Raw genomic sequence first — 27,158 nt, 5'->3', positions numbered from 1 at the left:
TGACCTTAAGAGGAACTGGGTTTCCATGTAAATGCATGCATTGCTTTAAAGTGAATATTTTGTTTGTTAACGATAATGTTTGAAGACCAAGGTTAGGCTAGCAGTTACAGCCTCTCTGAGCTCTAATACAGTAACACTGAGGGCCTCCGCATGTCCAAACATATTAAAAAGGTATCTGAAGTAAACAGCAGATCGTTCAACCGTCCAAATCCCTCATTCCTATTTGAATGGCGAAAGCCAAGGCCTTGCCACAGAAAAGGACTTTTTGAAAATTGCATATGTTGCACAATAAAGTGAAAAAAGATACAGAAATAAAAATACCTTATTATTATTATACCGTAAATAAAGAGAGAGAAAAATAAATGTATGCATTGCACTCTTTCTGCAATGCCTGAATCACAATGGACAGTTTAAAAAAACAACTTGAACCAGAGATATCGTTATTTATTCAACAAATTATTCTAAACTGTCCAAACCTGCTGCGTACACTACCCACAATGCAACGCCATCTCTGACAGATACGGTACAGACTGTAAAGATCTTGTTGAAAACAAATGATTGTCTTGCTAACATTCAAACACTGACACTTTGACTTTTGCATGTTAATTCACACCTGTGTGTAATTAAGAGTTGCATCACCTGCAGGATATCTGAACACCACATGGAAAGGCTGAGCCAATGCTACAGACAAACTAGCAGATTAACACGCTTAAAAGGTTTAATTGCTCAAACAGTATTGACCAACTATAAAGTAAATGCTTTGTGATAAAGAGGCAGCATCAGACCAAGGGCACAACCTTCATGCAGAACGCTGTTGAGGTGAATCAAGGTAAAAGCCATTTCCTCTTATTGATTTCCTTTTGTCCAGCCAGGGATTAATAAACCTGCAGAAAAGCTTCTTTAGAGCTTTGAATCTTTGAGAGGCAACAGCTAAATGTGTCCCAGGTATTCTGTCTATTTAGTCTTCACATTTGGTTCTTAATTATCCAAATTCCCAATTTCAATAGAGTCAAAGACTCCCCTGTAGAGTCATGTTAACAGATCTAATGAAGAGGAGTGGGTTATTTCCAGGGATGCTTGGTGCAAGATACAATTGAGGACACATTATGCCCATTTTCAGGTTCATCATTATATTTAGTGTCTCTACTGGGACATGTCTCCATGCTTTAATGTTCAAAATGCTCTTTATTTTTCTCATTCTGCCTGTGCTGCTGAAACCAGAGCCTAGTCTCCCCTGATTGGTTAGCTGGCCAGGTCTGTTGTGATTAGTCAACCGCTTAGAGATGTCCCGCCCCTTAGCCTGTCTCTACAATGAGTTGGAGCGCAAGCCAAGAGAGGCATTAGTGTTACATTGTGATGTCACTATGTTACTGAAGTAAAAAAAAGGTGGTTTCAGACCGGGTGTGCCTCTGGAGGGAAGTTTTTGATTTTAGCCTTTGCAGACCATTCACACGCACCATAACCTATACAAAACTCTACAGGAAAGGGAAACCCCCCAAAAGAATAAAAGGGCCTCTCTAACTGATTAGAGGCAATCAAAGGCCTAACTAGGAGGCTCTGGCACAGTGGGTTAGTGTGCTGATCGTTGGATCAGGGAGACAGTGGTTCAATCCCCGCTGTAGTCAGCCTTACACACATTACCCAACATTTCTCCTATGGGGATTGTCCACAGTATTGAGTACGTCAGTCGCATTGGAAAAAAACACTTGACATGTAATGTAATTTTTAATGCTCAAAACAGTCCTTGTTTACCGGTATAAAGGACACCTCTGAGAACATTATAGAGCCTCATAATTCAGTCTGGTGCAGCAGTTATACACTTTATAAACTAAACTCATGTCCCACTTTTGTTACTGGCATAACTGATCCACATCACCAGAGAGTAGGAACCCTTTTCCTGCTAGCAATCTGCCGTGGCTACGAGCTGCTAATGACTTAAAGAGAGGATCAGCTCCGGCTCGTTTGCTAAACACGCCACTTGGAGTTTCTGCTTTAATTAGAGATTGGCTAAAACACAGCTCCCCGTAGTGTTGACACATTACCAATACTCATGCGCTCTGGTCTATTAGCGCTTTAAAACAACTCCTCAAGGACTTCAGGTAATCCCACAGCTGTCCAATAATGTAATGCACTGGAGTCTTCTGTTGACATGATCTGTCTGTGTGCATGACAGCAAAGGTGTATAATACATTTACCTGCACTTGGCATTCAGAGTATGCCGGTATTGACCGAGTTTGTTGTGGAGGTGACGAGTTCACCTTCATTCTTGAACACATGGTTGCTCGGGGAAAGGAGCCGCAGTCACAGCCTCTCAATCAAGCCCAGATCAAGCACAAAGGAAGATCCGACTTTAAATAATACATGACTTGCCTTCTCATATACACCCCCCACTGGGACACTGGAAACAGGGTGCAGGTTCAAACATCTTCCCTCATCTTCAAACGTACTGCCTTCATCCCAGATGCTGCAGGATTTTCTGACACTGCTCAGACCTGGATATATCAGAAAGGAGGGATTGTTAAAAGTGGAAGCCGTTTATTTTGGTGCATGTTTGTCCTGGAATACTTTCTGTGATGTTATTTCCATTCAAGTATTCAATCATCAAAATACTTCAAAATATCCAGTTATATCCAGACTAAAAAGGGGAATATGAAGCTGCACAACATGACAGCTGGTCCAATCAGAATGTCCATGCAACGTAAAATATGTTTGTAATCATGTTTTAAAGACGTCCTCTTAGGAAAGGAGTTGGGATTGGCAAGTAGAGGACTTTCACCCTGTTGTTGTGTTTTGTGTGAAACAAAAAGGCAACATTTACTATTTTATTTCATTCCCCATCTTAATTTAACTGACAAATATTCTTATTTAAAGCCAAATCTTTATCTTTTACTCAAACAAACCGAGCATGTTGTTGCCTGGAGTTGCATTTAAGTGATTTGGTCTTTGCGCACGATGAGGTTGGGAGCCTTATGGTTAAGTTTGGTTTCTATATGGTTAGCTTACGCTGCTATATACAGCTGTTATTTGATTGGTTGCGCATCGAAAAGTCTGCAGTAACAAGGTCAAAGGTGAAATAATTTAAACTTTGAGCGCAGTGTGTTGACTCGAGGGGAGCGCTTCAGCCCGGGCCACCTCTCCAGCTACAGCGACGTAAAACCATTGTACCGCTTGTCATGTGAATGCATCATAACCAAACATAACCAAATGTATTTGTTGCGTTTTTATTGAGTTTGAATTTATAATGTTAACACGTGTTTAAAAGAAGGAGATATAAAATCTAATTTAAATTAATATTGACATTTATAATAAAGCAAACGACTGACTACCTCACCGTGCATAACCTTCCTCAACAGTGTATCAGGCTGAATGCTAAATATGGCCTATCCATGGAGTAGACTGGATGTTGAGATGCAAGTGGACGGTACATTTCCCTACAAAATGTAATGGCGGTTTGTTCAAATTTGTTAAAATCACACCAATCCTCACTTTTAAGAAAATGCTACAAACGCATTTTCAGGAAAGCTGATTAAAGAAATGTTCAATAACAAGTTGCATTAATTTACAATAGATACTAGAAAAGCAGCTAACCTCAAGGTTGACTCAGGACTTGGCTCTTTATTCTTCTATTGTCAGTGTCTCTCTGTAAGTCTTTTATTCAGAGCTATGAGGGGATGTTACTGAGCACAAAGTTAAAAATAACTTCTCTAATATTCTCAGCGTTTTCAGTGATTTTTGCAACCAATGCAAAATGTTAATTGAGCTCCATGTTAACTTTTCTTGTCCGAGTCCTGGTGATTCGATTAGAGCAAAATATTATTCCCTCTTCTTTGACTGGGAGTACAGACGCATCACAGAAGGCAGGCGGCTCACAGAGCTGCTGCTCTTTGGCGGGTGATAAAGATTCAGCCTGTTCCTTTAGCTCCAAGTGTAGTCATGTGTATAATTGCTCTGGGACTGGAAATGCACCATGTGTGAATATAAAGGAAGGGCCATTTAATAGGAAACACTGTCCAAACAACATAGCTTTCGGTTTGTCTAAATGTCCCATGTCACATGGAGAGGCTGCAGAGGACGGCAACAGGTTCATGATAGCAGCAACAAGCAGTGAAAGAGAGGGGAACTAACGGGGACGAACAGGAAACCAGATAAAAAATGATGAATGGAGACTAATCACTGAAGGCTGTTAAAACGAAAATATCACATATTTCGATCTAAGAAATACATTGCTAGACTTTACCCCCATTTGGACAACAGGGAGGCTAGGAATGAGATATTCACTATTCTCCTCTTTAATTTAAAGTCCAGAACAGCCTTTGACCCATGGTGAAATGACATGATGCAGACTATAATAGACGTGGACGTTCAAAAGGGCTAGCCAAAAAGAGATCTGAAAAAGAGACATTACAACAGCCCATCTGATGAGGTTTTGCAGGGTCTTGATCTCATGGTGGGTCAAAATGTTTTGGGGTTCTCATATTTGTTCCCGTATGTGCCTATCATTCCTCCAATTTCATACAAAAGTGACATTTTACACAGCTCATAAAGGATGTATAGAAACAAGTTTTCATGTGACTCATTCTTAATATAAATATATTGATTATAGCGGCCATCAAATCAAAAACATTTTCCACAGTGGCGTTGGGAAATGTGAGAATAAACAATGGTCTTTTGGCCTTAAACTATATAGAATAATACTGCAGAATTATAGGTGGTGGTGATTGAACAGGGACCAGGCATCTACTTGACATCAATCATATTGAAGGACATTTTTCCAGCATCATCACAATAATGAAAAACCTTCAATGTAAGCTTCTATCGGATGCTCAGAGGGAAGAGACGCACCACTTATAATGATGTGTTGATCTGCATCAAAGAAAGGAGTGGGAAGCCACACACTAATAGCCCAATCGTTGTCCTAAAGAAAGCCGAGTACTGAAATGTTGATTCATAACACTTGAAAGATAGCCTTTATTGAAATGTGTTGAAGATCTCTGGTAAAAGATGTAAAGGATACAACGTAGACACACAACAAACGGGCACAACATCACATCAAATAAAAAATCAAGTTTACATCACGTTAGATTTGTAAAGAAGGTTTTTCACAGTTTGTTTTATAGGTTTCTGTGCTTCTAAATGGTCTGCAAACGCTGAAATCCAAAAGTTCCTATTGCACACACTCCACCCCAGCCTGAAACGCCTCAGCTTGACTCCTTTGTTTACTTCCAGAACAGAATGACATCACTAAGTAACACTCACGCTTCTATTGGCTAGCCCTCCAGCACATTATACGTGATAAGCTAAGGGGCGGGACATCTTTAAGTGAGTGGCCGATTCCAACAGAGCTGGCTAGCTAACCAATCAGAGCTGACTCTGCGCTCTGGTTTCAGACAGAGGGTGAAAAGAGGAGCTGCAGCACAGGCAGTATGAGAAAAATAGATTTGCAGTCTGAGCGAGCTTGTTTCTTAAGGACAATTAAAGGAAAGACAGAGAATAGTGACGGAGAATATCAACAACATAGGCAGCAGATAGATGTGGGGGTTGGGGAAACAATGGGGATATGTGTTGGAGTGACTGCGCTAAATGTAAATATCTCATTGATCGTTAGGCCGAGGCGAGCAGAGACCCTATCGATCCGCTCAAGGCCAAGGGCAGGATGAGGATTACAACTCAGACGCTGACCTCTGATGCCTTGACCTTGGCCTAAAGCCAGGAACCTGCCCTTTCACCTCCATCATGCGACCTATGACCTCCATATCCCCAGATGTGACCTGCGCTGTGTGTTTTAGTGTCCTGTCTGTGCCTCCCCCCAAAACCGCCTGAGGTAAAGGAGTGTCTCCAGAGAGCCCGGGAAGGTCAAAATGCGTCAAGAGGTCTCACTTGAATGCTATACTTCACCTGAGAGGAGGGACAGCAGTCTGAGAGCTTAGAGGAAACACAAAGAAGGGCAGAGGCAGGACGGATGTTTTCTCCAGTCTTATGAAGCAGTTGTAAGGTTACCAGCAGCTCAGTGGGGTATTGATCTGATAATTTAATTACATGAGCATGCATTAAGCACAGACACAGTGATGGATCACAGTATCAGACAGATTTCTTTGTGTTAATAACACACCACAGAGGAGGACTCTTCAACAACGCTTGTTTTCTGCCCTCAATCCAGTCTGTGATCCTGTGTTTTGGATTTCTTTTGGTAAGATTTGTTGCCCTTTTGGGACTGACAAATATTAAAATACTCAGTAATACAGAAGTATGATGCACCCTGTGTGTCTTCATGCTTTAGTCTGGTTACAATCAGATGTCATAATTCAAGATCTTTTACTAAAATGCATTTTCAAAATCTCCCTGGTACTTTTCTATAGATCACAAGCTTTGTAAACTACATGATTTGTTGAGCACTGTTAAAAGTGCAATATGGATGTTAAGTGCTAGTCTTATTATTGTTGTTATAAGATGCATACTTTATTCTCAGCTAATAATCGTTAAGCTAGAGACACATTAATAAAAACAGTCAATAAAAAGCAATTCCTGTCTGTAAACCTTTATTTCAGAACAACTTTTACACACTTGAACTTTAGCGGAGGGTAAACATAATGCATTACATACATTTAATTATATACTGTTGTCACTTTATCATGACTGTTCACTTCACACTTTACTTTTTAGATATATTTTCTTTTGACTTTTAAGCTATATTACAATGCTTTTTTTATGTATATTTTTGTGTGGTTTGCTCATCCTGGTTAATTGTTTTTATGGTGCACTACCTGGGACTTTGATGCAACAACATTTTACTTCATCTCGTACAGTGGTCACATTTGAAGATAATCTTGACAGTGAATAAACGCAGTAACTTAACTATCGAATCTTTCTTTAAATGTGGTTTGAAGTGAAATACTGTAACCTTCAGATATTACTTTAGCCCAACAAATGTCCTTTTCCCTCACTGGTTACGGCCGGTGTACCAGACTCAGCCAGACACAATCAATAATAGACTCAGGTTAAAGGTGAGAGATCATGGCCTGTGTGTATTTGTGTGTGTGTGTGTGTGTGTGTGTGTGTGTGTGTGTGTGTGTGTGTGTGTGTGTGTGTGTGTGTGTGTGTGTCTGTCTGTCTGTGTGTGTGTGTGTGTGTGCAGATAGGTCATTGTGTACTGTTCAATCTGGGTGCAATCGACAAGGACATTTTTGCATTTCCATTCAGCAAATACCTGTTTTCCAAAAATGTATTTCTCTTAAAGCACATGATGAGTGTGTGTGTGTGTGACCGGCTGGTTGTGTGTGTGTGTGTGTGTGTGTGTGTGTGTGTGTGTGTGTGTGTGTGTGTGTGTGTGTGTGTGTGTGTGTGTAGAGGGAGGAGGGGTGTCGTTATTGATCACTTCCACCACCCACCTTGGCCAATTGCAGGGAACACCTGAGCCTCTCCTCGATCAGTAATGTCATTAACAGCGGATGAACCAGTGAGGAAAAAATAATCAAATTACGACGGGAATTTTGTTTCAGTTATTGAAATTATACACTACATAACAGTCTCCTGTCTGATTATTCTGTGGCTCTCTGCATGAGGTATAGAGCTGTAATGACTGAAGCAATTAACTCCACTGATCTTTTTAGTTACACCTGCAGCACAGGGGGCTCAATCACATTTTTTTCTGCTCAACAAGGAACAATTTCCATGCTGCTAATTGTCTTGTTATTTGGTCCTGGGGTGTGTGAGAGCCTTCATACAGTAAGGTTGCAGCCCCGTCCCATCTCCAGTCGCGCCACATTGTGCGCTTCTTGCCTTTATCAATCTACTGGAGCCCGGAACAAAGACCTGGGTGTTCAAACAGCAATTACTCTCTCATCTCCTGAGGCATCAGCACTGGCCTAATTGGATTTAAATGAACCCCCAAATTTCCCTTTGTTACAGCAAATAATATGCAAGGCTTTTTAATTAAGATCCGATACAAGCCCACGTGGAAGGTCTGCAGTTGCTTTCATGTCCTGCTCTTCAAATGGAGGCTGGAGATGGCGTGGCGGACAGCTCGGTGCACAGTCTGGGTGTGTGTGTGTGTGTGTGTGTGTGTGTGTGTGTGTGTGTTGAGTTGTTGTCTATCCAGAGAGGTGGATCAGTTAATGAAAAGAGGTCCATTGGGATTGATCAGCTTCTTTTAGAACTGTGATATCAGGTGTTTCTATATTGCAGCTTAACTTGTGATTGTAGCATGATAAAAGCATGTTTTAACCTCTTAAACCCAAGGCCTATTTTTCAGGCCTCAGGCTCGAAAATGACATGCCCAGAATGAATGAGTATATCTTCACAGCTAAAAGGGGTATATGAATAATCTTTTTTATCAAAGCAATGATACACCTGTGAGTTGGCTGTAGAAGTGACAGAATCATGACACTGTGTCAGAGTCGGACATACTGTATGTATCTATTACTTTTTTTTTGTATACCCCTTTTTACCCACCCTTTTTTTTCTAGGCTCTTATCTTTTTATGTTTTATGTTCTTTTATATTTTCACTGTGGGACTGCCAGAAACGGTATTTCAATTTGCTGTATGTATAACACGTGGAAAATTTGACAATAAAGTGGACTTTGACTTTTGACTTTGAGTGAATTCAGATTGAACATATTTTAATCTTCGCCTAAAAAAAACCCATTATTTATAGTGAAAACCACCCTTGAATGATGGGATAGTGGCCCAGAACCTTTAGGGATCCAACCCACAATATATCATAAGTACCATGTGTCAGGATAGATGCTAATTTAGTGAAACTTGACATTTTTTGAGAATTTTTAGCAAAGGTAGGTCCAGGCAGACTCACCTGTGTACATTTGGTTACCATCAGTGACATTTGACCTTTCTCAGGTACCAGACTGTAAAACGTATTTTATTTCATTGAAATATCACTATAGGTATTCATTCCATCCAAATACAACCGTTTTTGACCTTTTTCGAAAATGTACTATGACCTCTATACCTTTTTTCGCCACAAAGCGTAATGGTGCACCAGCTGCCAGTCAGACCTATGCTTTACAGGGCCCTACCTCTGGAGCCCATTGGTCAATTTGGGTGATTGACACCTCTTTGTAACCGTTAGAGCCAATAGAATCTAGGGACAGGCTTAAATCCATGTAAATATTACCATTGGTCAGTTAGAATGACTCCAACACAGCATGCCCTAAAAGCATATTCCCCGGCCGGCTAAACTATGTACCCAGTTCATTACAAATAAGTAATGATGGATTATTAGTAATCATTTCAAAGTGACACAGAGACATTGGATTAACCTTCAGCAGCGTATTTATGCTCTTGAACACAACTTTTGATCACAAAACAGCGAAAGGTAAGACGTGTCTTATGCCGAGGTCGGAACTGGGAGTGACGTCACATCCGAGTTGACTGCGCTCCAGTAACACAAGTGAAAAGATGGACGCTCGCGGGAAGGCTGTTGTATTTGCTCTTGCCGAATACTAAAAACTGCAGAACAAATATCCAGTCCACTTGAAAAAGTTTAAAAAGTCCACATAAATAGAAAACTACAGACCTAACACCCTGTATTGAAACATGTATACCAATGTTTAAGGCCGAATCTAGTCCAAATATGTATGTAGGCCTATGTAATATTTTTTCCGGTATCATATAGCAAACTATTTGGAACCTCGTTACAGTATTTTACACTAGGCTCTTTTAAGTATTCCAACAAAGCAAGCCATGAACGTTCGGCTTGTTTACAGATTTAGCAATTACCTCGGGTTAGCCATTGTTAGCAATATTTTGTGCATACAAATATCGTAGCAACATATCTTCAGATAGAAGATGAGTGGTACTTTACGTACACGTGATTTAATGTGACACAAATAAAACTGAAGAGCTAAACATGTTATGTGATCAACGTGTTTACTTAGTGTTTACGCGCTGGGCAGCCATGTTGCGTGAGAATTGAAAGTTTGAACTGGGGTATGGCGGGGTATCTCCGAGTTTCCGAGTCGGAAGTCCGACTTGAGGGGGCGTTCCAGTTGAAATTTCCGACTGAACGCAGCAATAGTTTATCGCTCTGTAAAGTGAAGTTTTTTGTTGCTCTTTCCTGGCTGATAGTTCAGTGAGTTTTGGTCGTACAGTGATGAGACTTATACTAATGAAATCTGGGGAATCTCAACTTTCATATGATATGTCATCGATGTGCATATAGCATGAAGTACAAAAAGTCCTGTCGCCACTTCTGCTAATGTAGCGTTAGCTCTTTTTCGTTAAGTGCTGATTTAGACGCTTGGTATTGGAATTGGTTTTCGTTGAGGTGAAAATGGTCATGGTCGTCTGGTAGCTGAGTTTCCTCCCGTTAAGTGGGTATGCCACATCAATAGGTTGTTAAATGTTAACATGCCCTGGGACGCTGTTTCTTACAAGTTGCTGTGTCTGCCCCCGAAGGCGGGGGCAATCGTGTGTATTAGAGGAAGAACAAGGATGAAAATAGCTAAATCAAGTGACACATATCTGTTAAATATGGCTTTAAAGTTGGAAGGTTGTCTCACTTTCAGAATCCCTCCCATCCAAACTGTACAAACTGGATACTTTTTTACATTTTTGAACATTTAAGCCACCCTGTAATACATTGATAAAGGTACAACAATTATTTGATTTACAGTTTCTTTTTTTGTTTGTGGAGTTTGTTTGGGTCACATGTCTTGGAGGTCTTTAAGGGTTACAGGGGATTTTTCTTTGCTGAGCATTAGTCAGGAGTTTAAGGGAGTGAGCACAGCTTTGGATTCAGTTGCCCAAAAATAGTTGCTACAATTGACCACCTATTTAAGAATAAAGCTGCTATTATTCAATTAATTTTGTTCCTGAACACATAAAGCTTGAAACAAAACACAAATATAGTTTTCTGAAACAGTGCAGTAATGTCCTCAAACGGTTGTGTTTGAGGACCTTGTAGTTTAAAGAGAAATCATTTATTAAAACGTTATTTTACAAGCCACGAAAAACGCACATGGTGGGCAAGTGGGATTAACAGCAGAATGATTTTGGAAACATTTACAGAGCAACATTATTATTTATTTGTATAATGTTTCATGCATCCTGCTGAATGTTCAGTCCATTATGTGCTTCCTTTTTGCTCTGTTTTGGTCTACTCCACCTCCTCAAGGGAATGTCGTGCTCCTTTTATAGCCAAAAGCTCTTGTGGATTCAGTCAGTTGTGTAGCGCCTATTGTTTTGTTGCTGCTGAAAAGGTAAAGATGAGGAAAGAAAACAACAACAAAAAGCTAAAAGATGCCATAGGCACGCTTTAGAGCTGAGGGGTGATGTATTTATGGGTTTGTCACTACCCCTGCTCCTCATATATAAGTTATCACCTCCTTTGTTTATATAAAATGGTAATCATAGAACCTTTAAAGCAATAAGTTCCAACTCAAGTCTCGACATGCATCTCATGAAGGTAATTGTGGGCAGAAAACTGTTGAGAGTCCAGTCTGCATGTGTACCTCCGGCATAATTTAAAGTTGTGACATGTGCTTAACAGATGCTACAGCGCACAAAGACTCCTTTGCCTTTCGCAGACGTGCACAGACGGAGCGAAAAGTGCTGAGTGTGGCGGCCGAGGTGTCTGCCTTTGCACTTGGACTCCACAATGACGGCGATCATTTTGCTGCTTCAAAAGTGATCAGACTGCAACTAAAGAATGTTCTCACAATGGATCGCTGTTGTCAGGGGGGATATGACTGATTGATTGATCTGCTGCCCGTGCCCTCTTCGAGTATTCGGGCTGTAACCCAGCGGCTGGAGCAGGAAGTCATCAGTCAGCCAATCCGTGTCATGAATCATTCAACCTTTGACTTCCTTGCTTTGTTGAGTCAGCCTCGAGACACAATGTGTAGAATTAGTAATGACATCTTAAGATTGTACTTTTAAGGTGTGATTTCCAACTTTATGGCTATAGGACCACCCAATGCTCACTAAAAACCATCATACTAGATGTATGGACTGAATTCTCCCTCTCCTCAGTGCATTAGCAGAGGAAATAATGACAGATGATTGAAGAGCGGGGAAATCATCTTTTCTTTTTTCGCTGATAGCAGAACCGTCATTCTCAGTAGCTCTGCACACACTTTAGGTCATTTCCATTAACTCAGCTGAGACTTTGGTAGATAATGATAACGTGCTGAATGGAATACATATTCACACTCTACTTTCCTGACGTGTGATCCCCTTTTCCATTGAGAAAGACAAAGAAATATTAAGTTAAGCTAAGAAAATATTGGCCACCAGCGAGCATGCGGGAAGCAATGTCAGAAATGTGCTGTTTTAACGACACAGGGGACTTCATTATATGTGCAAGCAAATGTATATTCACAGTTCAAGCCTATGTTAACATTATATATTTCAATAGCAAAGCCAATTACAAACATCACTCTTCAGAGAATGTGTGTATGAGAAGTGTTTGTGGTGGGGGGTAGGGGTTGGAGTTACAGCTGAAACTGTGTGTTGAGAGGCTGATCACGAGTGAATGGAGCTGCGACACTCGCATTGCTTCCCATTTCTCTCTTTTTCAAGTCCGGAGAATTCGTCTCTTATTCCATAAGGTGAAGTCGAACAGTTCCATGTGGTTTGTGAGTGAATTAATCATGATGATTAATTGGCTTTCAAGTTAAATATCCAGTGAGCGATGTCAGGCTGCCAGGCATCAGGGCTAAATTGACAGGCCTTTAAGGAGAAGCAGATTGATTTACACAGCAGCTAATGAATCCCCCTCCACCCAGAAGGGGAGGAAAGGTAAACAAGTCCTTTCTTTTCCTTCCTCCCATCTGCCTTGTTCAAGTACACTTTGCTCTATGTATTGAACTCTAACCTGAGACACAGAGACTGTTGATAAATGTCCCATTTTATTTTGCTCTTATGATCAAAGGACAGCTAGAACAGATTAAATGGTTTGTGTAAAAGTTGCACTGTGCTTGGTCTTTAAGGGCCCTTTTGTGCTTCTGGGGGCTTCCTATTCCTGTAGTGTGTTATATAGGTTTTTGTGGATGTAAATGGTCTGCAAAGGCAAAAGATTCAAGATTCAAGATTCAAGAAGCTTTATTTATCCCGAGGGAAATTGAGGTGCAACAGTTCAATACAAAGAAGGAAGGAGAAATATACACTCAATATAACTAAACTACTAAATATACATCAAATATTACTAAATATAAACTAAAATAACTAAGTATAAACTAAGTATAACTAAATATAAACTAAATGTATCAACAATAAGAGCAGCTTTGCAAATATGAAATAGTGAAAGTTACAGTAACTACGTAGGTATATACAATATACAACAATACGTATAGTGCAAATGGCAGTACAGTAATAAGATAACTAATAAAACTAAGCTAAATACTAAATACTAAATAAAGTGACATGTGAATAAAGTGACATGTGAAAGTGAAAGTAAGTTAAATGACAACATTGCGATGAAATAAAGTGTCACTGAGTCTCCAATGTTCCTCTAACGACCTGAGGTGGATGAGTTAAAGAGTCTGAGTGCCACAGGAAGAAAGGACTTCCTGTGGCGTTCTGTGCCCAATCCCAAAGTTCCCTCAAGAGGGAGTTTCTCTCCCACACACTATTTAAAGAAAGCATCTCCTTAGTGGTATCAGAACCAGCAATTCAACCAACTAAAGCTGGGCACAGTATACTCTGCAGAGAGAGGTGCTTTAGATGATCAGAACAAAAAGACACGGCAGGAAGCCAAAAAACACACAACATTTGGGTAATTCTTAGGAAGAGCACGCCAGCCTGTCAGGGATTGAGTCATCATCAACAAAGGTTAAGATTACCAATTGAACACAGATGAGATCAATAACTCCTTCGTAGTGGAAGAGGTCTCTGGTCCACACATGGCCTGATTTTGTTGTCAGTTCCCAAAAATTACATTTTTTGTTCCTGCTCCTGATTGCTTTCCTCCAGAGACCGGAAGTTTGATCTCAGATACACGCAGCATTTTGAAGATCAGCTGATTCATCGACAGGAGGAACAATTTTCAAGTTGAAGAAATACAAGAATTCAAATTAAACATGAGTCTTCTGACTTCTGAGGAAATGGAATTTCCAACGTATTTGCTGTGTTTTGCAATTTAATGCAGCTGTAACACCAAAGCACTGGTGGCTTACCCATTGAGTTCCTAATGAAAATAGTACGCACGTGTTTTCTTAAACAAGTTATCCTCAAGACACACAAACTCATTTCAGATTTTCAGATTCACCTATGAACCTTGTTCTCCCCTGCAGAGCATTTGTCCAGCTTTGTCTAACTCTCACAGGCTGTGTTAAACTATCACTATTTAAACATCAGTGCATGTAGTGTGAGTTAAGACCGGTGTCGGAAGTTGAAGTTGTTTGGTTGTTTTATTCTGGGAGCCATTGCTTTCCCACTTTGCCTTTTTACTTTACTAGCAAGTTACTATCTATCTATATGCCGGATATAACACGGATCATGTGCAGTCAAGACAGAACATTGCCTGGTTTTACCTGTTACCTCTTCGTGGGAATACTACCTTGTTCCAGATTCACAATGTGTTTTTAGAAATGCCCTTTGGGTCTGAACAAAAGGCTCAAACACATAGAAGAAGCTGCGTTTACAAAAATACCCATGTGTAATGAACAGGCGGACAAGGCCTAAGTGATTAAGCATGACCCATCTTAAGGGCCCTATCATGTCAGGTGCTATGCTGATTTAGGGTTAAGTAAATTAAACATTTGAGACAGCACGATCCTGAACTTTTTGGGAGTCCTGGATTCTGTGTCATATGTCTGTCCAAGTGTACGGCTAATAAGCAAAACAAAGCTTCCTCCCTTCAGCTCTTCCGAAAAAAGGTTTCCTATTTTTCAATGGCACAAACTTTGAGTCAAAGTTGAAAAGTTAATTGGAAGAATTGCACAGATTGAACTCGCCCCTGCACGCAGATCTACCAATTTCAATAATACCAATGATTGCACCTCTTTCCAAACTGAATGATCTCCTCTCCTTCATATCTTTTCAACGCACCTGCCGTCGGCTTTGTTTTGTGTATTATTTATTTTGCAGCAAATATATAATTTCCATGTTGCATCCTCAAGCCTGCTGCTTCATTCAAAGGTCAGGGCTGGTGAAAAGCCCAAGCCGGAGTACTAGCTGTGTTTTGATGTTCAGCGCTACCTATTCCCTCTCTGTAACCCCCCACGAGCCCCTCTGATCTACTGTGCTGCTCATTAAAACACCCTCTCCACCTCCGCATTAGCATCAGAGTCATGGTCAGACTGCTTTGTGCTATAAGGGTGGAAAACAATATCAATAACAACAACAAAAACAATAGTAGCCTTTGGTCCAGGGAGGAGAGGAGGAGAAAGGTCTTTGATAATGTACATCAAAGAGAGACACTGAAGTAGGCTGTGTTTTCATTGCGTGCATGCCAAGGGCGTCTCTGATCCTGCAGGCTCGAGGCCGGTCCGACGGCACAAGGTGAGCTGCAGGATCTGCGTGACCTTCCTCAAGGATGGGGAAGTCAAACATTGCAACAAACAAAGACTTAGTAAAGGTTAAAGTCAACCCTCGATTGACATTGAGTTCCCTTTTCTGTCAGTGTTTTTATGGGAGAGTGCTTATGGGTCTTAGAATCAGGAACTGTGTGCAGTAAGGTGATCAAAAGTTTGGGAACACAACCGCCGACAAAACTGTGAATTTCTGAAGTTTCTGCCAGAATTAGAGATTATAGTTTCCACTGTAGTGGAAGTTTCTGTAGAAGAAGAGGAGAACAGGGAGAAGAAGAAGAAGAAGAAGAAGAGAGAGAAGAGGAGGAAGCAGAACATGAAGAAGAAGGACAAATGTCAGATTTACTTTTACACAGGAGAATGGCAGCCAAGCTGTCATCCCTGCTGGACAATGTGTCCCACCCTCTCCAGGACACCCTGTCCGCACTGCGCAGCTCCTTCAGCGATGCGCTGCTGCACCCGCGGTGTCTCACGGACAGATACCGCAGGTCCTTCCTTCCTGCAGCGGTCAGACTCTATAACCATCATGGCCCCCGGTAGACCCGTACACATATACAACAACACTGACTATAACACCTCCTGTTGTGTTAATAACTGTGCAATATATATCTGGAGCTATACTCTGGTTTCTGAGGTCTGTTTTTGTGTATTTTGTAAATTGTGTGCTTCTTGTATATATTTGTTGTATCTTGGGTGTGAAAATATTGAAGCTGTCTTTGGCTCTTTCTGCTGTACAAATGCAAATGTCCCCTCGGTGGGACGAATAAAGGTATTCTGATTCTGATACGCAGACTACTGCAAAGATACAGCCAAAAAACGCTCGCCCAAACAAGATCAGGTGAATATAAAAATAGCATTAAATGGCTACAGTGAGAGAAAACAATACAACTCAAAAATGGTTTCAACATGATACAACAAAACAACTTGATACCAATAAAGTTTAACCAAATCAAAATGTTTGGAACATTTCCAGAGAGTTTGCTGTACAGTACCAAGATACAAGAGAGGGAGATACACAGTTAAGGGAGACTTAAACAGTTTGCTAGGACATACAAGTGAAAGACAGCCACGCATGTATAAAGGACCATTGAGGGTTTGAAATCCATAATGACTTCCCCTGACATAGTGAAAATATGTGGGTAATATGGCCCTTTTACATGCATACATCAAATAAAAACATCCACATCTTCATCTGAACTCAGTCAGTCTGTCTGCATGCTCCCTTCACTGAAACACTCACTCTGTCACATTTCTTGTGAGATACTACAAATAGCTTTTTAGTGTGCAGTGTTAATGTGAAACTCCTCTCACTGTACGCTGAATAAGTGTTAATACCAAAGCTGCATGACCATGTCAACCTGCTGTGTTTAAAGGTATTGATAGAATTAATTTAATTGGATTCAACTTGTGTCTTGATTGATGTGTACGCTGATCCACACAGTAGCATCTTCTGCTACTGAAGCAAAGCTTGTGAATTCCACCAGTGGATCCCTAAGGTTTATCTTAACCAATAATAATACTTCATTTATTGATTATATGGAGTATTATTCACCTAAATCTTTGAAGTAACTGAGGTTATGATATGTGCAGTTGAGTTAAAAGTGCAATATTTCCCTCTCTGATGTAGAGTTGGAGTATAAAGTAGCAGCAAATAGAAATACTCAATTAACCCAATTACTCTAAATTGTACTTAAGTAAATGTAATTACTGTCCACCACGATTCAGAAGTCACTTAATATTTCAGTATCTGATACTTCCTTCTTCCCCTCCGAACCCACCTGAGAAATCATCCTCGCTACAGAGAGCCTTTATGATCACGTGGAGCTCGGTGGGAGCTTCAGAGAGAAATCTGTCCATTCATGGAGCCCGGCCGGCCCTTCAGGGACTCCTGCTGTTTGCCTTGGCTCAGCACCGGGCCAGGCACAGGGCTACAGTTGTCCGGAACCACAGGCTGCAGAGCTGAAGGTATTTCCTGACTGAGTTTCTCTGTCGTAGTGTGTTCCAGAAGACGACGAGGAAGCTTTAGATGGAGAACATGGACACATACTCATCAGATGCCACAGTGGGGAGACACAAACCCAACCACAAATGTAGGCCCCTCTTTGTTTCAGTTTGTGAACCTTGGTTAACGGAAATTAAAATGCTTCTTTAAACCAACTTCCATGATTTTCTTCCCCTAGCCATACAAGCACATGTATGCCGTGTCTTCATCCGAATGCACTAAACCCCACGAGTCTCATCTTTTCTCAATTTCCTCAGTTTTTCTTTTTATGACGGCCCAGATGTTTCTCTTCTCTCCGTGCATTTTGTTTTGGTTTAGCGTAAGTATCCAGCAAAGACGTCTGCTTATAACGGCCCATCATCCCAGGAACATCTTTCTCCGTTTTGGTAATGCATATGGACACTTTACATTTCAGACCTTGCACACACCTGCAAGCACCTGTGTACACACATCAAACACATATACACACACACACTCACAGAAGAAGAGAGATGAGTGATGTCTTTGTGCCTTTTCCCAAATGTGTTCTCCCTCTTTGCTGTTCCTTGTCACTTTGGCCCCTTCACATGATCCTTTGGGATTAATGAATGTAATGTCCACAAATTAATTCCCCCCATTCACACGTAATGGGCTAAACCACAACAGTGTTTAACTGCTGCATCTGTCCATTGGGTGTCATCATCATTGGGCTTGGTAATTGACTATTCGTGGTAAACACCGCTCCTTCTTTGCTTATCCTTTAACCCGCCCTCTGCTTTCAATAAATCCACCACTTCACGTGAAAGTTAAGAAACAGAAAATGATTTGCCGAAGAGCAGACGTCACAGTGAATTCAGGCCAGTGAATTTAATATAATTGGTCATGTTTGTCTCATATCTCTGCGTGTGAATGAGGGTTTTGGAAGTAAATGTACCTTGATCATTTCCCCATGCGTTTCCCTCTCTATCTGACACTGCCCTTGGTCTCTTCATGTTTCCTCTCCACGGCTGCCTCTGCTTCCGATTTGAACACTCAGCAGGGGGTTGCGGGTAGAGACTCCCACTGTGAAGGATCTCTCTGACTCAGGGAGAGCTGAAGGTCAAACACACTCATGATCAGAACCACAGGATGACTGAAGACGTGGATTAAAAAAAAAAAAAGTGCTGGAATGAAAGCCACAGAGAGAAATCAAGTTGCTTGGTCTTCTTCAACATACACACACATAAGTAATCGAATGAAAAGAAAGTACGATTCTATGTTTTTTAATTGCCTGATACCAACTTTAAGCCAAACAGGATGAAATGCTGTCATATTCTCTGTAAAGAATAGGAATAAACACAAAAATGTTGCAGATATCAACAACAAATCTGTCTTTCTCAGAAGTTAATTTTGTGTTTTCTCTTCCTGTTTGAGTTTATTCTCCCTTCTTAATTAGTCAGACCCTTGACCGGCACACCAAACAGGATGACAACAAGAGAAAAATCATCTGCTTCTTTGGAATGGAAAACTCCTGGAGCCCAGATGAAGGTTTTTGTTTTTTTTCTCTTTTGCAATTTTAGTGGTGCATTAGCATATTTCAAAAGTCTACCAAAGAAAATAGCCCAGGGCAGAAATGGCCGATCTGCATATTGAAGACTCAACAGAGGGCGAAGAGCAAGGGAGAGAGAAAGAGAGGAAGAGAGAAAGTCTTTGAGTAAATGATTTGAAGAAGATGTAAAATAAACAATAACATAAATTAGCTGACAGTGTCGTGTTTATTATGCTGGATTAATTGCAGTATTCACTACAACTAAAACTATTTGCTTGGTTGTGAAGCAGTGTCTGAGAGAGAGAGAGAGAGAGAGAGAAATGTGCATCATAAGAAGGCCTCTTCACCCAGCTTCCTTCATGAATAACAAATAGAGACCCAGCGCTGTGACCAGCCAGCACAACACATGAAAAACATTAGTGCATTCCCTCAGTCGTCTGGTTTTCTCCACATTGTGCTGCCAGGCTGGAAAGATGTGAAACACTGCGGTGCTTCAGTGCAGCTTCTCCGATTTTACTGAACACGGCTCAACAATAAACCGGTTTTATAGACGGGGGAATAAATAATTACTTTACTTTTAATACTTACACATCTGTTACTAATGCTTCATAGAAAGCCATATATAACTTTTTAGACACTTGCTTCTTTATGCTAATACGTTTTTAATAGAGGGTTATTACAATACTCGGCTAAAGGTTGTGGATAAGGGTTTCTTTAAACTGTTATTTTAAGAAATAGCCCTAATAGTCTTTTATAAATGACTTAGAGATCAAATACAGACAAGTGCAAGCCATTATTAAAACGTCATACATTGCAATATTGACAGTAACACCATTTATTGCTGGGTTATTAACAGGACTAAGGGGTTATAAAAAAGGTTGCACATATGGGGATCTATTATCTCTGTTACAATATGAAACTGGATAAACTAATTGGTCAGACACTTCTCTCATGTATTATGTATCGATCAATGAATGTCATCTTTATCGTTTGGGTATTCATTATTCACTTATCATTCGCTATGGTTTTGTTTAAACTACAAAGAGAATCTAACTCCAGAACGTTTAAATTGTGAAAAAATGTCATTCATGAAATGAAAACCAAATTTTTGGGCAAGTAAAAGAAAGTGTTTTTTTAATTTACCGGGTAGACCACTGTACACAGTTTAACCACAAACAGCTGAAAAAATGCTGCAAAGCATCTGGGCTATTGCGAGAGTCTTTCATTAATGATTTAAGAACATTTGTAAGTTCACATGAAGGCAATAGTTGATTGTGTCTATTTAAAAGGGGTGCTTTGTATTTTAGTTATATTCAGTCATCTCCTGTTCCAGGGTAAAGCAGATGTATTCCAGCATTTCACTAAAGCAGACCGTAATGCAGCGTGTCTTATTGTGAAATGTATTGTGTCATTCAGTCAGTGATGTCTGTTAGTTGTGTTAGTTTTATGAGTGCCGTTGTGCTTCCTCGGGGATGAACCCCAGGCCCCCTCAGCATTGAGTGTTGTAGACATACAGTAATAATCTAACAATACAGGACACACACATTTCTGCTTTTGGTGATAAATCATAAAGAACGTATTTGTGGTTGAAATTAACTGAGTATATTTGATCAAGTACTATATTCAAGTTCAATATTTAAGGTACTTTTTAATTTGATAAACTTCTATTCTTGGTAAATATTATACTTTTTACTCCACAACATTTATCTGATATCTTTAGTGACAACTAACTTGGAAACACTAACTAGAATCAACACATAAATAAAGGTATATATGATAATAGATTAAACTGTCTTGAAATGATCTCCATCTTTATCAGCAGTGGCATTAAAGTGAAGTTGTATCAATAATTGTGATGCAATAATATAAATATACAGTTTATATTCTGCATTTTCAGTACTTTAACTTTTGGAAAATTCTGTATTGACGCACATTTCATTCAAAACATCTCTTCACTGAATTATCACCACTTCCACTTGGCTAAAAGCTCTGAGTTCTTCATCCACCCATGTAAATTGCAACCAAGTTGTATTGCTTTTTTCCAACTTAGCCACAGCCTAAAACTAATAAGTCTTAACATAGTTTGAATATGATAACTATGGCTGATTCAATATTCAAACGTTATGATAAAACTCTGTTTATGTTGCAGGCTGAAAAAATCACATTTCTTGTGTCCATTTATCTTTTACCTTTTGGATGAGATCCAAGACAAATCCTGAGAGCTGAAAAACATAAATTTGCTAATTTATTTTGCTGCACCTGGCTCTCTCCTGCAGTCACTGAACTTCCTGCTTCTCAGACGGTGCTTCACCCTCTCAAGCCCGTGAAACTGAGCCAAATCCGCGGTAGAAAATTCGCCACGACACGTTTGTTTAACAGGCCATCCAGAAACTGACCCATGGAAACATCCAGAACCGGGTTGTTGTTTTTTGTGGGATGGAAACTACTGCGGTGCGTTACGCCACTGTGGCCTTCCTTTACCATATGAAAGGCAGAGTGCATTAAGATGCAAGAGGCGTACCAACACCGTAAATGTTCCAAAGCCGAGGATCCTTGACACCAGTCTCGGTCACTCTGCGTAATATAAAAGAGTATCTGTATCTCTAATATACTGCACTATGTTAGCCTATTAACTTCAGTGGCTTAACCCTCAGAATCTGTGTTTAAATAATAGTAATAATAATAATAATAATAATAATAATAATAATAATAATAATAATAATAATAGTAATAGTAATAATAATAGTAGTAATAATAATAATAATAATAATAGTAGTAATAATAATAATAATAGTAGTAATAATAATAATAATAATAATAATAATAATAATAATAATAATAATAATAACAATAATAACCAAACCTAACCATTACCTGTATTATAAATTATGTATATGTTTTAACAAGTGTTATTATTGTTGTTGTGGCATGATTTCCTTCTCCAGCTATCGTGTGTCTTGTCTTATTTCTATTGTAATATTTGTCTTCATTGTTGCTTTTAATCCTGCAGCTATAACTTCGTGCACCCAAGGCTGGACTGAGACACAGCAGCTCCTCTCTGGCTGCGCGTCCAATCAGCGGAAGCTCTGCAGAGGCTTTCTGCTGTAATTGGATGGAGATGGGAGAGGAATACGCAGCCTTGGCACAACGTAAACACATGCTCTTCTTCTTCTCTGCGCAGAGGACGGGTAGAGCAGATGGACTGAGCGAAACTACCGAGAGGACCGGACAGACTTTACAGTTATTATTTTATTCATTTAAAACGTTAATATCAGTTAGTCTGCTCCTCGTTTTGGCACGGGACAAGGTGTTTCCCATCAGCTCCGTGGATTACGCACGGAGGAGCTTCCCGGGACAGAGAAAAGTTTTGAAGTTTTGTTGAACCGGAATGCTGCACAATCTCACCAATATCACCTCTATGGAGTGACTTCCTGCTTTCTTTAAGACTGCATTTATTTATGGATTAGAATACACTTTACCAAAGGAGAGAAAGAGAGATATCTGAAGATTTATGCATTGGGGGATGGCAACAGCCACCTCCAGTCCTTACCTAGCCAGCAGCAGGATTTTGTCCGGCCCGGTCCTTCACTCTGATCGGAGGGTCGGTGGCATGCAGCCGGGCAGCACCGCTGTGACTACGGTGTCTAGTGGATACAGAGGGGACCCTTCTGTCAAGATGGTACAGAGTGATTTCATGCAGGGTGCCATGGTGGCGAGCAATGGGGGGCACATGCTGAGCCACCAGTGGGTGACATCGTTGCCTCACGCAGCAGCCGCAGCAGCCGCAGCCGCGGTGGCAGCAGCAGAGGCCGGCTCTCCGTGGTCCCCCAGCTCCCAGTCGCAGGACGTGAAGAGAGGCAGGGAGGACCTCCACACAGGCACTGCTCTGCACCACAGACCCCCACATCTGGGGACGCATCAGGCTCACCAGGGAAGTTGGGGAGGCTCTTCTGCGGCGCACATCAGCATCACCGAGGGGCAACAGCAGCAGCAACAGTCGCTCATTTACTCCCAGCCTGGGTTCACAGTCAACGGGATGCTCAGCGCGCACGCAGGGCAGAGCCTTATGCACCATGGGGTGTTGCGAGGGGAGTCCCCGGAACTGGACCACGGAAACCACCATCACCACCAGCATCATCACCACAACAACCACCACACGCACCACAGCCAGCACCACGGGGTGAACCACGAGCCGCACTCTGACGAGGACACGCCGACGTCTGATGACTTGGAGCATTTTGCAAAACAGTTCAAGCAGCGGCGGATCAAGCTGGGCTTCACTCAGGCAGACGTGGGTCTAGCTTTGGGCACCCTGTACGGCAACGTGTTCTCACAGACCACCATATGCAGGTTTGAGGCGCTCCAGCTGAGCTTTAAAAACATGTGCAAGCTGAAGCCTCTGCTGAACAAGTGGCTGGAAGAGGCCGACTCCACCACTGGGAGCCCAACCTGCATCGATAAGATCGCCACGCAGGGCAGGAAGAGGAAAAAGCGCACTTCCATCGAGGTGAGCGTAAAAGGCGCGTTGGAGAGCCACTTCCTCAAGTGTCCCAAGCCTTCCGCTCAGGAGATCAACTCTCTGGCAGACTCGCTGCAGCTGGAGAAGGAGGTGGTCAGGGTCTGGTTCTGCAACCGCCGGCAGAAAGAGAAGCGAATGACGCCGCCAGGACTGCCTCGCACTCCGGAGGACGCGTACTCGCAAGTGGGCAGCATGGGACCGGACACACCGTCACCCTCCTTAGACTGCAAGAGGATGTACAGCGACACGTGAAAATAACTTACCGGACAATACATCTGAACTTCTTTTTAGATAATACTCCCCATGTTTCCCCATTTAATAGCATTATTCATAACATGTTCTTACATCTCCCCATGGTCTATGGTCCTCAATGATGTTGTTTCCAATGTGAACTCATTTGAGAGCATGGACACTTTTATGCATCCTTTGGTATTTTCCTGCACTATGAATCAGCCTTTGGGACAGAAAATGAAAAAAGTCTGAATAGATCATCATTTAAAGAAGTGATCTTGGTAATGTTCAAATAAAAGTTCCCCTTTAATGCTGCAGAGTTTGATGTCCCACTGGCTAAACAGGGTTAAAGCCTGTGTTTCTTTTATATGAAAGACATTGATTTAATGCAATTCAGCATTAAGTTGTTTTTAATGAGCAATAATTTATCTTCCTTCAAACGTGTTTCTAACTTTTGTGTTGTGTGTCAGTGGATTTGTGTTGTGACACAGTTGGTGATCAAAGAGCGATTCAAAGTAATACCAGTATTGTGTTTTTTCATTCATATGAAACTCCTTTTTTTCCAAACTAGCAAACATTCCCTTACGTTTATGTACGAGTAAGTCTGCTGTGTATTCTCTGATAATGATTTGGACTATTTATTTTTTTTCCACTGTGTCTATTTTCATGGAATAGACAAATTATTTAATAAATTTGACTGAAGGAAATAATTGTGTTGAGATACCTTAGACACACAAACACCCATAAACATGTAGCCTGCTGCTTTTCAGTGAGATCAAACAACCCAAAAAAGTTTTTGGTGACAAAATGTCCAGTCTGCGTTGAGAAGTTAAACAGTGTATAAAATGATAGTATTCTGCTTTAGCTTTCCTCTTAGTTGCTTTTTGAGCGGCAATGACCAGTCAATTAAATAAAATGAAGATCCAATAGTAAACTAACAGAATAGTCTAATTATTCTTCAATTTGATTTGTTTTAAAAATCTTTGCTTTGTTGTATCTATCCTATTTGATCACAATATGATAATTATTTGGTTGGTTTTTGCCATATATAATACTAAACTGACATAGTTTTGGACCGTTTAAATGAAAATGTACATATTTTTGAGCAGTCAGAAAGCCGTAAGCTACAACTTGTACATTTGTACATTAGCTGCTGTTACAAAGCTGTTTATAATACGTTTGGTTGTACACTTTGAAAATAACTCTGGGAAAGGAAAGCACTTAGCGGCGCAAAGATAAAAATTGCAGAAAAAAAATCAGACTAAACAGAATGAAACAAGATACCTGGGAGTGTTCTCTTTACACGGTAAGCCCTCTAATGAAATAAATACATTACAACATATGCCAGCATTTATGCCTACTTGACAGCATTGAATCTGATTGAACTCACCACATGCGTCTCACACATTGATAATAACTCTAACAACTAACGAATACATTACATGAAATAAACAAAACAAAACAGCCTTTCCACAAAGGGAAAGCATCTAGTAGCGTAAAAGTAAAAACTGAGTAAAAAACAGCCTGAACAAAATGACACGATATACCTGAGCAGGCTGAAATAAAGCATACAGTCACAGAAATGAATAAAGGTATTCTCATTCTGATAAATATAGAATAATCTGTTACAACATTTCCCAGCTTGTGAGTGTTGACACCATTGAATCTGATTGAACTCATCACATGCGTCTCTTCTTGGTGTGATATACACTGCAGCCACATACATCCAGTGGACTGCAGCTCCTGGATCGCAGCCAGCAGAGGTCGGCCATCCCAGCTGGCGGTTCACCTCGGCAGCCGTTGCCAAGGTGACAGCGAGATGGAGGTACACGAGGCGCGGGGTCTTTTGCCACAGATGATGGGTTTGGCAGATATAGGCAGCGAGAAGCTCAGGACGCTGGCTGTGAGAAACAACAGCTTCTCTCCGTCTTTGATGCACACAAACAAACAAAAACACATGAGCTAAGAAGGTAATACCTCACATCGTACGTCTTATTGAAAGATAATTTGGGAGTCGTAGAAAAAACCAGAGAATGGTGGTTTTGGTGAAACTCTAAGGGAGGTCAAAGGTCGGTAGCTGCGAACGAACCAAACAGAAAACAGAGAAATAAACACAAACCCAGAAGTTAATGTCTTACCGCAAATGTCACAATTTGAATGTTAGTTTGAGTACTTGCTACTGTTTATCTTTCAGAAGCTTCCACATGGACATAGAAAACAAAGGAATGTGTGACTGAAGATACATAAAAAAGCAGATGGATTAGACAAAAGAGAAACAGTTTAAAAAAGGTTTTGACATAAAATCCTGAGAAGACTGTGTTATTATTGGGCAGACAAAAGTCAAATAATAATGGCAACACTAAAAGCACAGTGATTTAAAATTGCTTTAGTTGGCCTTTTGCAGAAAAAGGTTTTCACCAGACGATGATTTAAAAAAAACACATCAAAACACTTTTTACTGACTGATTTCTTCTTCCAGGAATGATGACGCACAAAGCTTGTCAGCATTAAGTAACTGAATGTAAAACAGCTAAAACACACACACACACACACACACACACACACACACACACACACACACACACACACACACACACACACACACACACACACACACACACACACACACACACACACACAAACAGCATTCTCTCATGAAAACCTATCCCAGTCTTCGCATAATCACACCATGTTAACGTAAATGAACCATTCTGTCTGCTCTCAGCGACACATCAACATCACACAGAGGTGGAAAGGTGGCTCCACAGCTCACAGTAATCATCTACCGGTTCCTCTCAACATGATGTATTCCCCCTGAGCTGCAAAATCCTGAATTCTCTGATAAAAATGGAGGCGAAATCTGAGCTTGCAGGATTGCAGTGTGATCCCTCAAAGCTTAGCGATGTAAAGATTGGAGATAAGGCTGGAATTGAGGGATAAAAAGCCCTTTAAAGGAGGTTTGTCATCACACAACGCTTAGGTGTCTTCTTTGAATATTAATGTGGGGATCTGAAGGTAAAAGCTGATGATGTTACAGTAACCTGAACCCAAAACCATCAATCAAAAGAAATGGCTTTCATGAAAACCCTGAAACGTGGAGTAAGTGCTTGAGCATATGTGGTACTTACATGTAGTATTATCACCACTGGAGTATTGTTTCTTTCATCAGGGAAACAGTAAAACTGTTATTTGCTCCCCCAACAGAACATGTTAATATAATTGCTCATAATTGCTCTTAAAGCCTTGTTCAGAGGTACTTTACATAAGGCAATTATGGCATGATAATCCCCCCCTTGCATGTTGTTTGTGACTCACAGCTTGGGACACTGTTACATACGCACAAACTGAAGAAAAGCAGGTGTTAATGCACAACTATTTCACTGTGGGTTGCACATTATCCGTCCTCACTGGTT

The 27,158-nt window shown here is 40.7% G+C and overlaps 1 protein-coding gene across 2 annotated transcripts; it reads left to right on the top strand.

The window, feature by feature from the left end:
- Positions 1–9,187: 9,187 nt before the first annotated feature.
- Positions 9,188–24,679, top strand: pou3f3a (POU class 3 homeobox 3a). Of its 2 annotated transcripts, none has more exons than XM_063887046.1 (2): positions 9,188–9,329; positions 22,006–24,679. In XM_063887046.1, the coding sequence occupies exon 2, from the start codon at positions 22,507–22,509 to the stop codon at positions 23,764–23,766; it is 1,260 nt and encodes a 419-aa protein (XP_063743116.1). In that variant the 5' UTR covers positions 9,188–9,329; positions 22,006–22,506; the 3' UTR covers positions 23,767–24,679. The 2 variants fall into 2 exon arrangements, with proteins under 2 accessions (XP_063743116.1, XP_063743117.1); XM_063887047.1 differs by lacking the exon at positions 9,188–9,329 and adding an exon at positions 18,886–18,994.
- The last annotated feature ends 2,479 nt before the right edge of the window (positions 24,680–27,158 follow it).

Source organism: Eleginops maclovinus, chromosome 7 (assembly GCF_036324505.1).
Source record: "Eleginops maclovinus isolate JMC-PN-2008 ecotype Puerto Natales chromosome 7, JC_Emac_rtc_rv5, whole genome shotgun sequence".
Lineage (NCBI taxonomy): Eukaryota > Metazoa > Chordata > Actinopteri > Perciformes > Eleginopidae > Eleginops > Eleginops maclovinus.
Note: the sequence above shows the minus strand (reverse complement) of the source record. Positions and strands in the feature narration are given on the sequence as shown.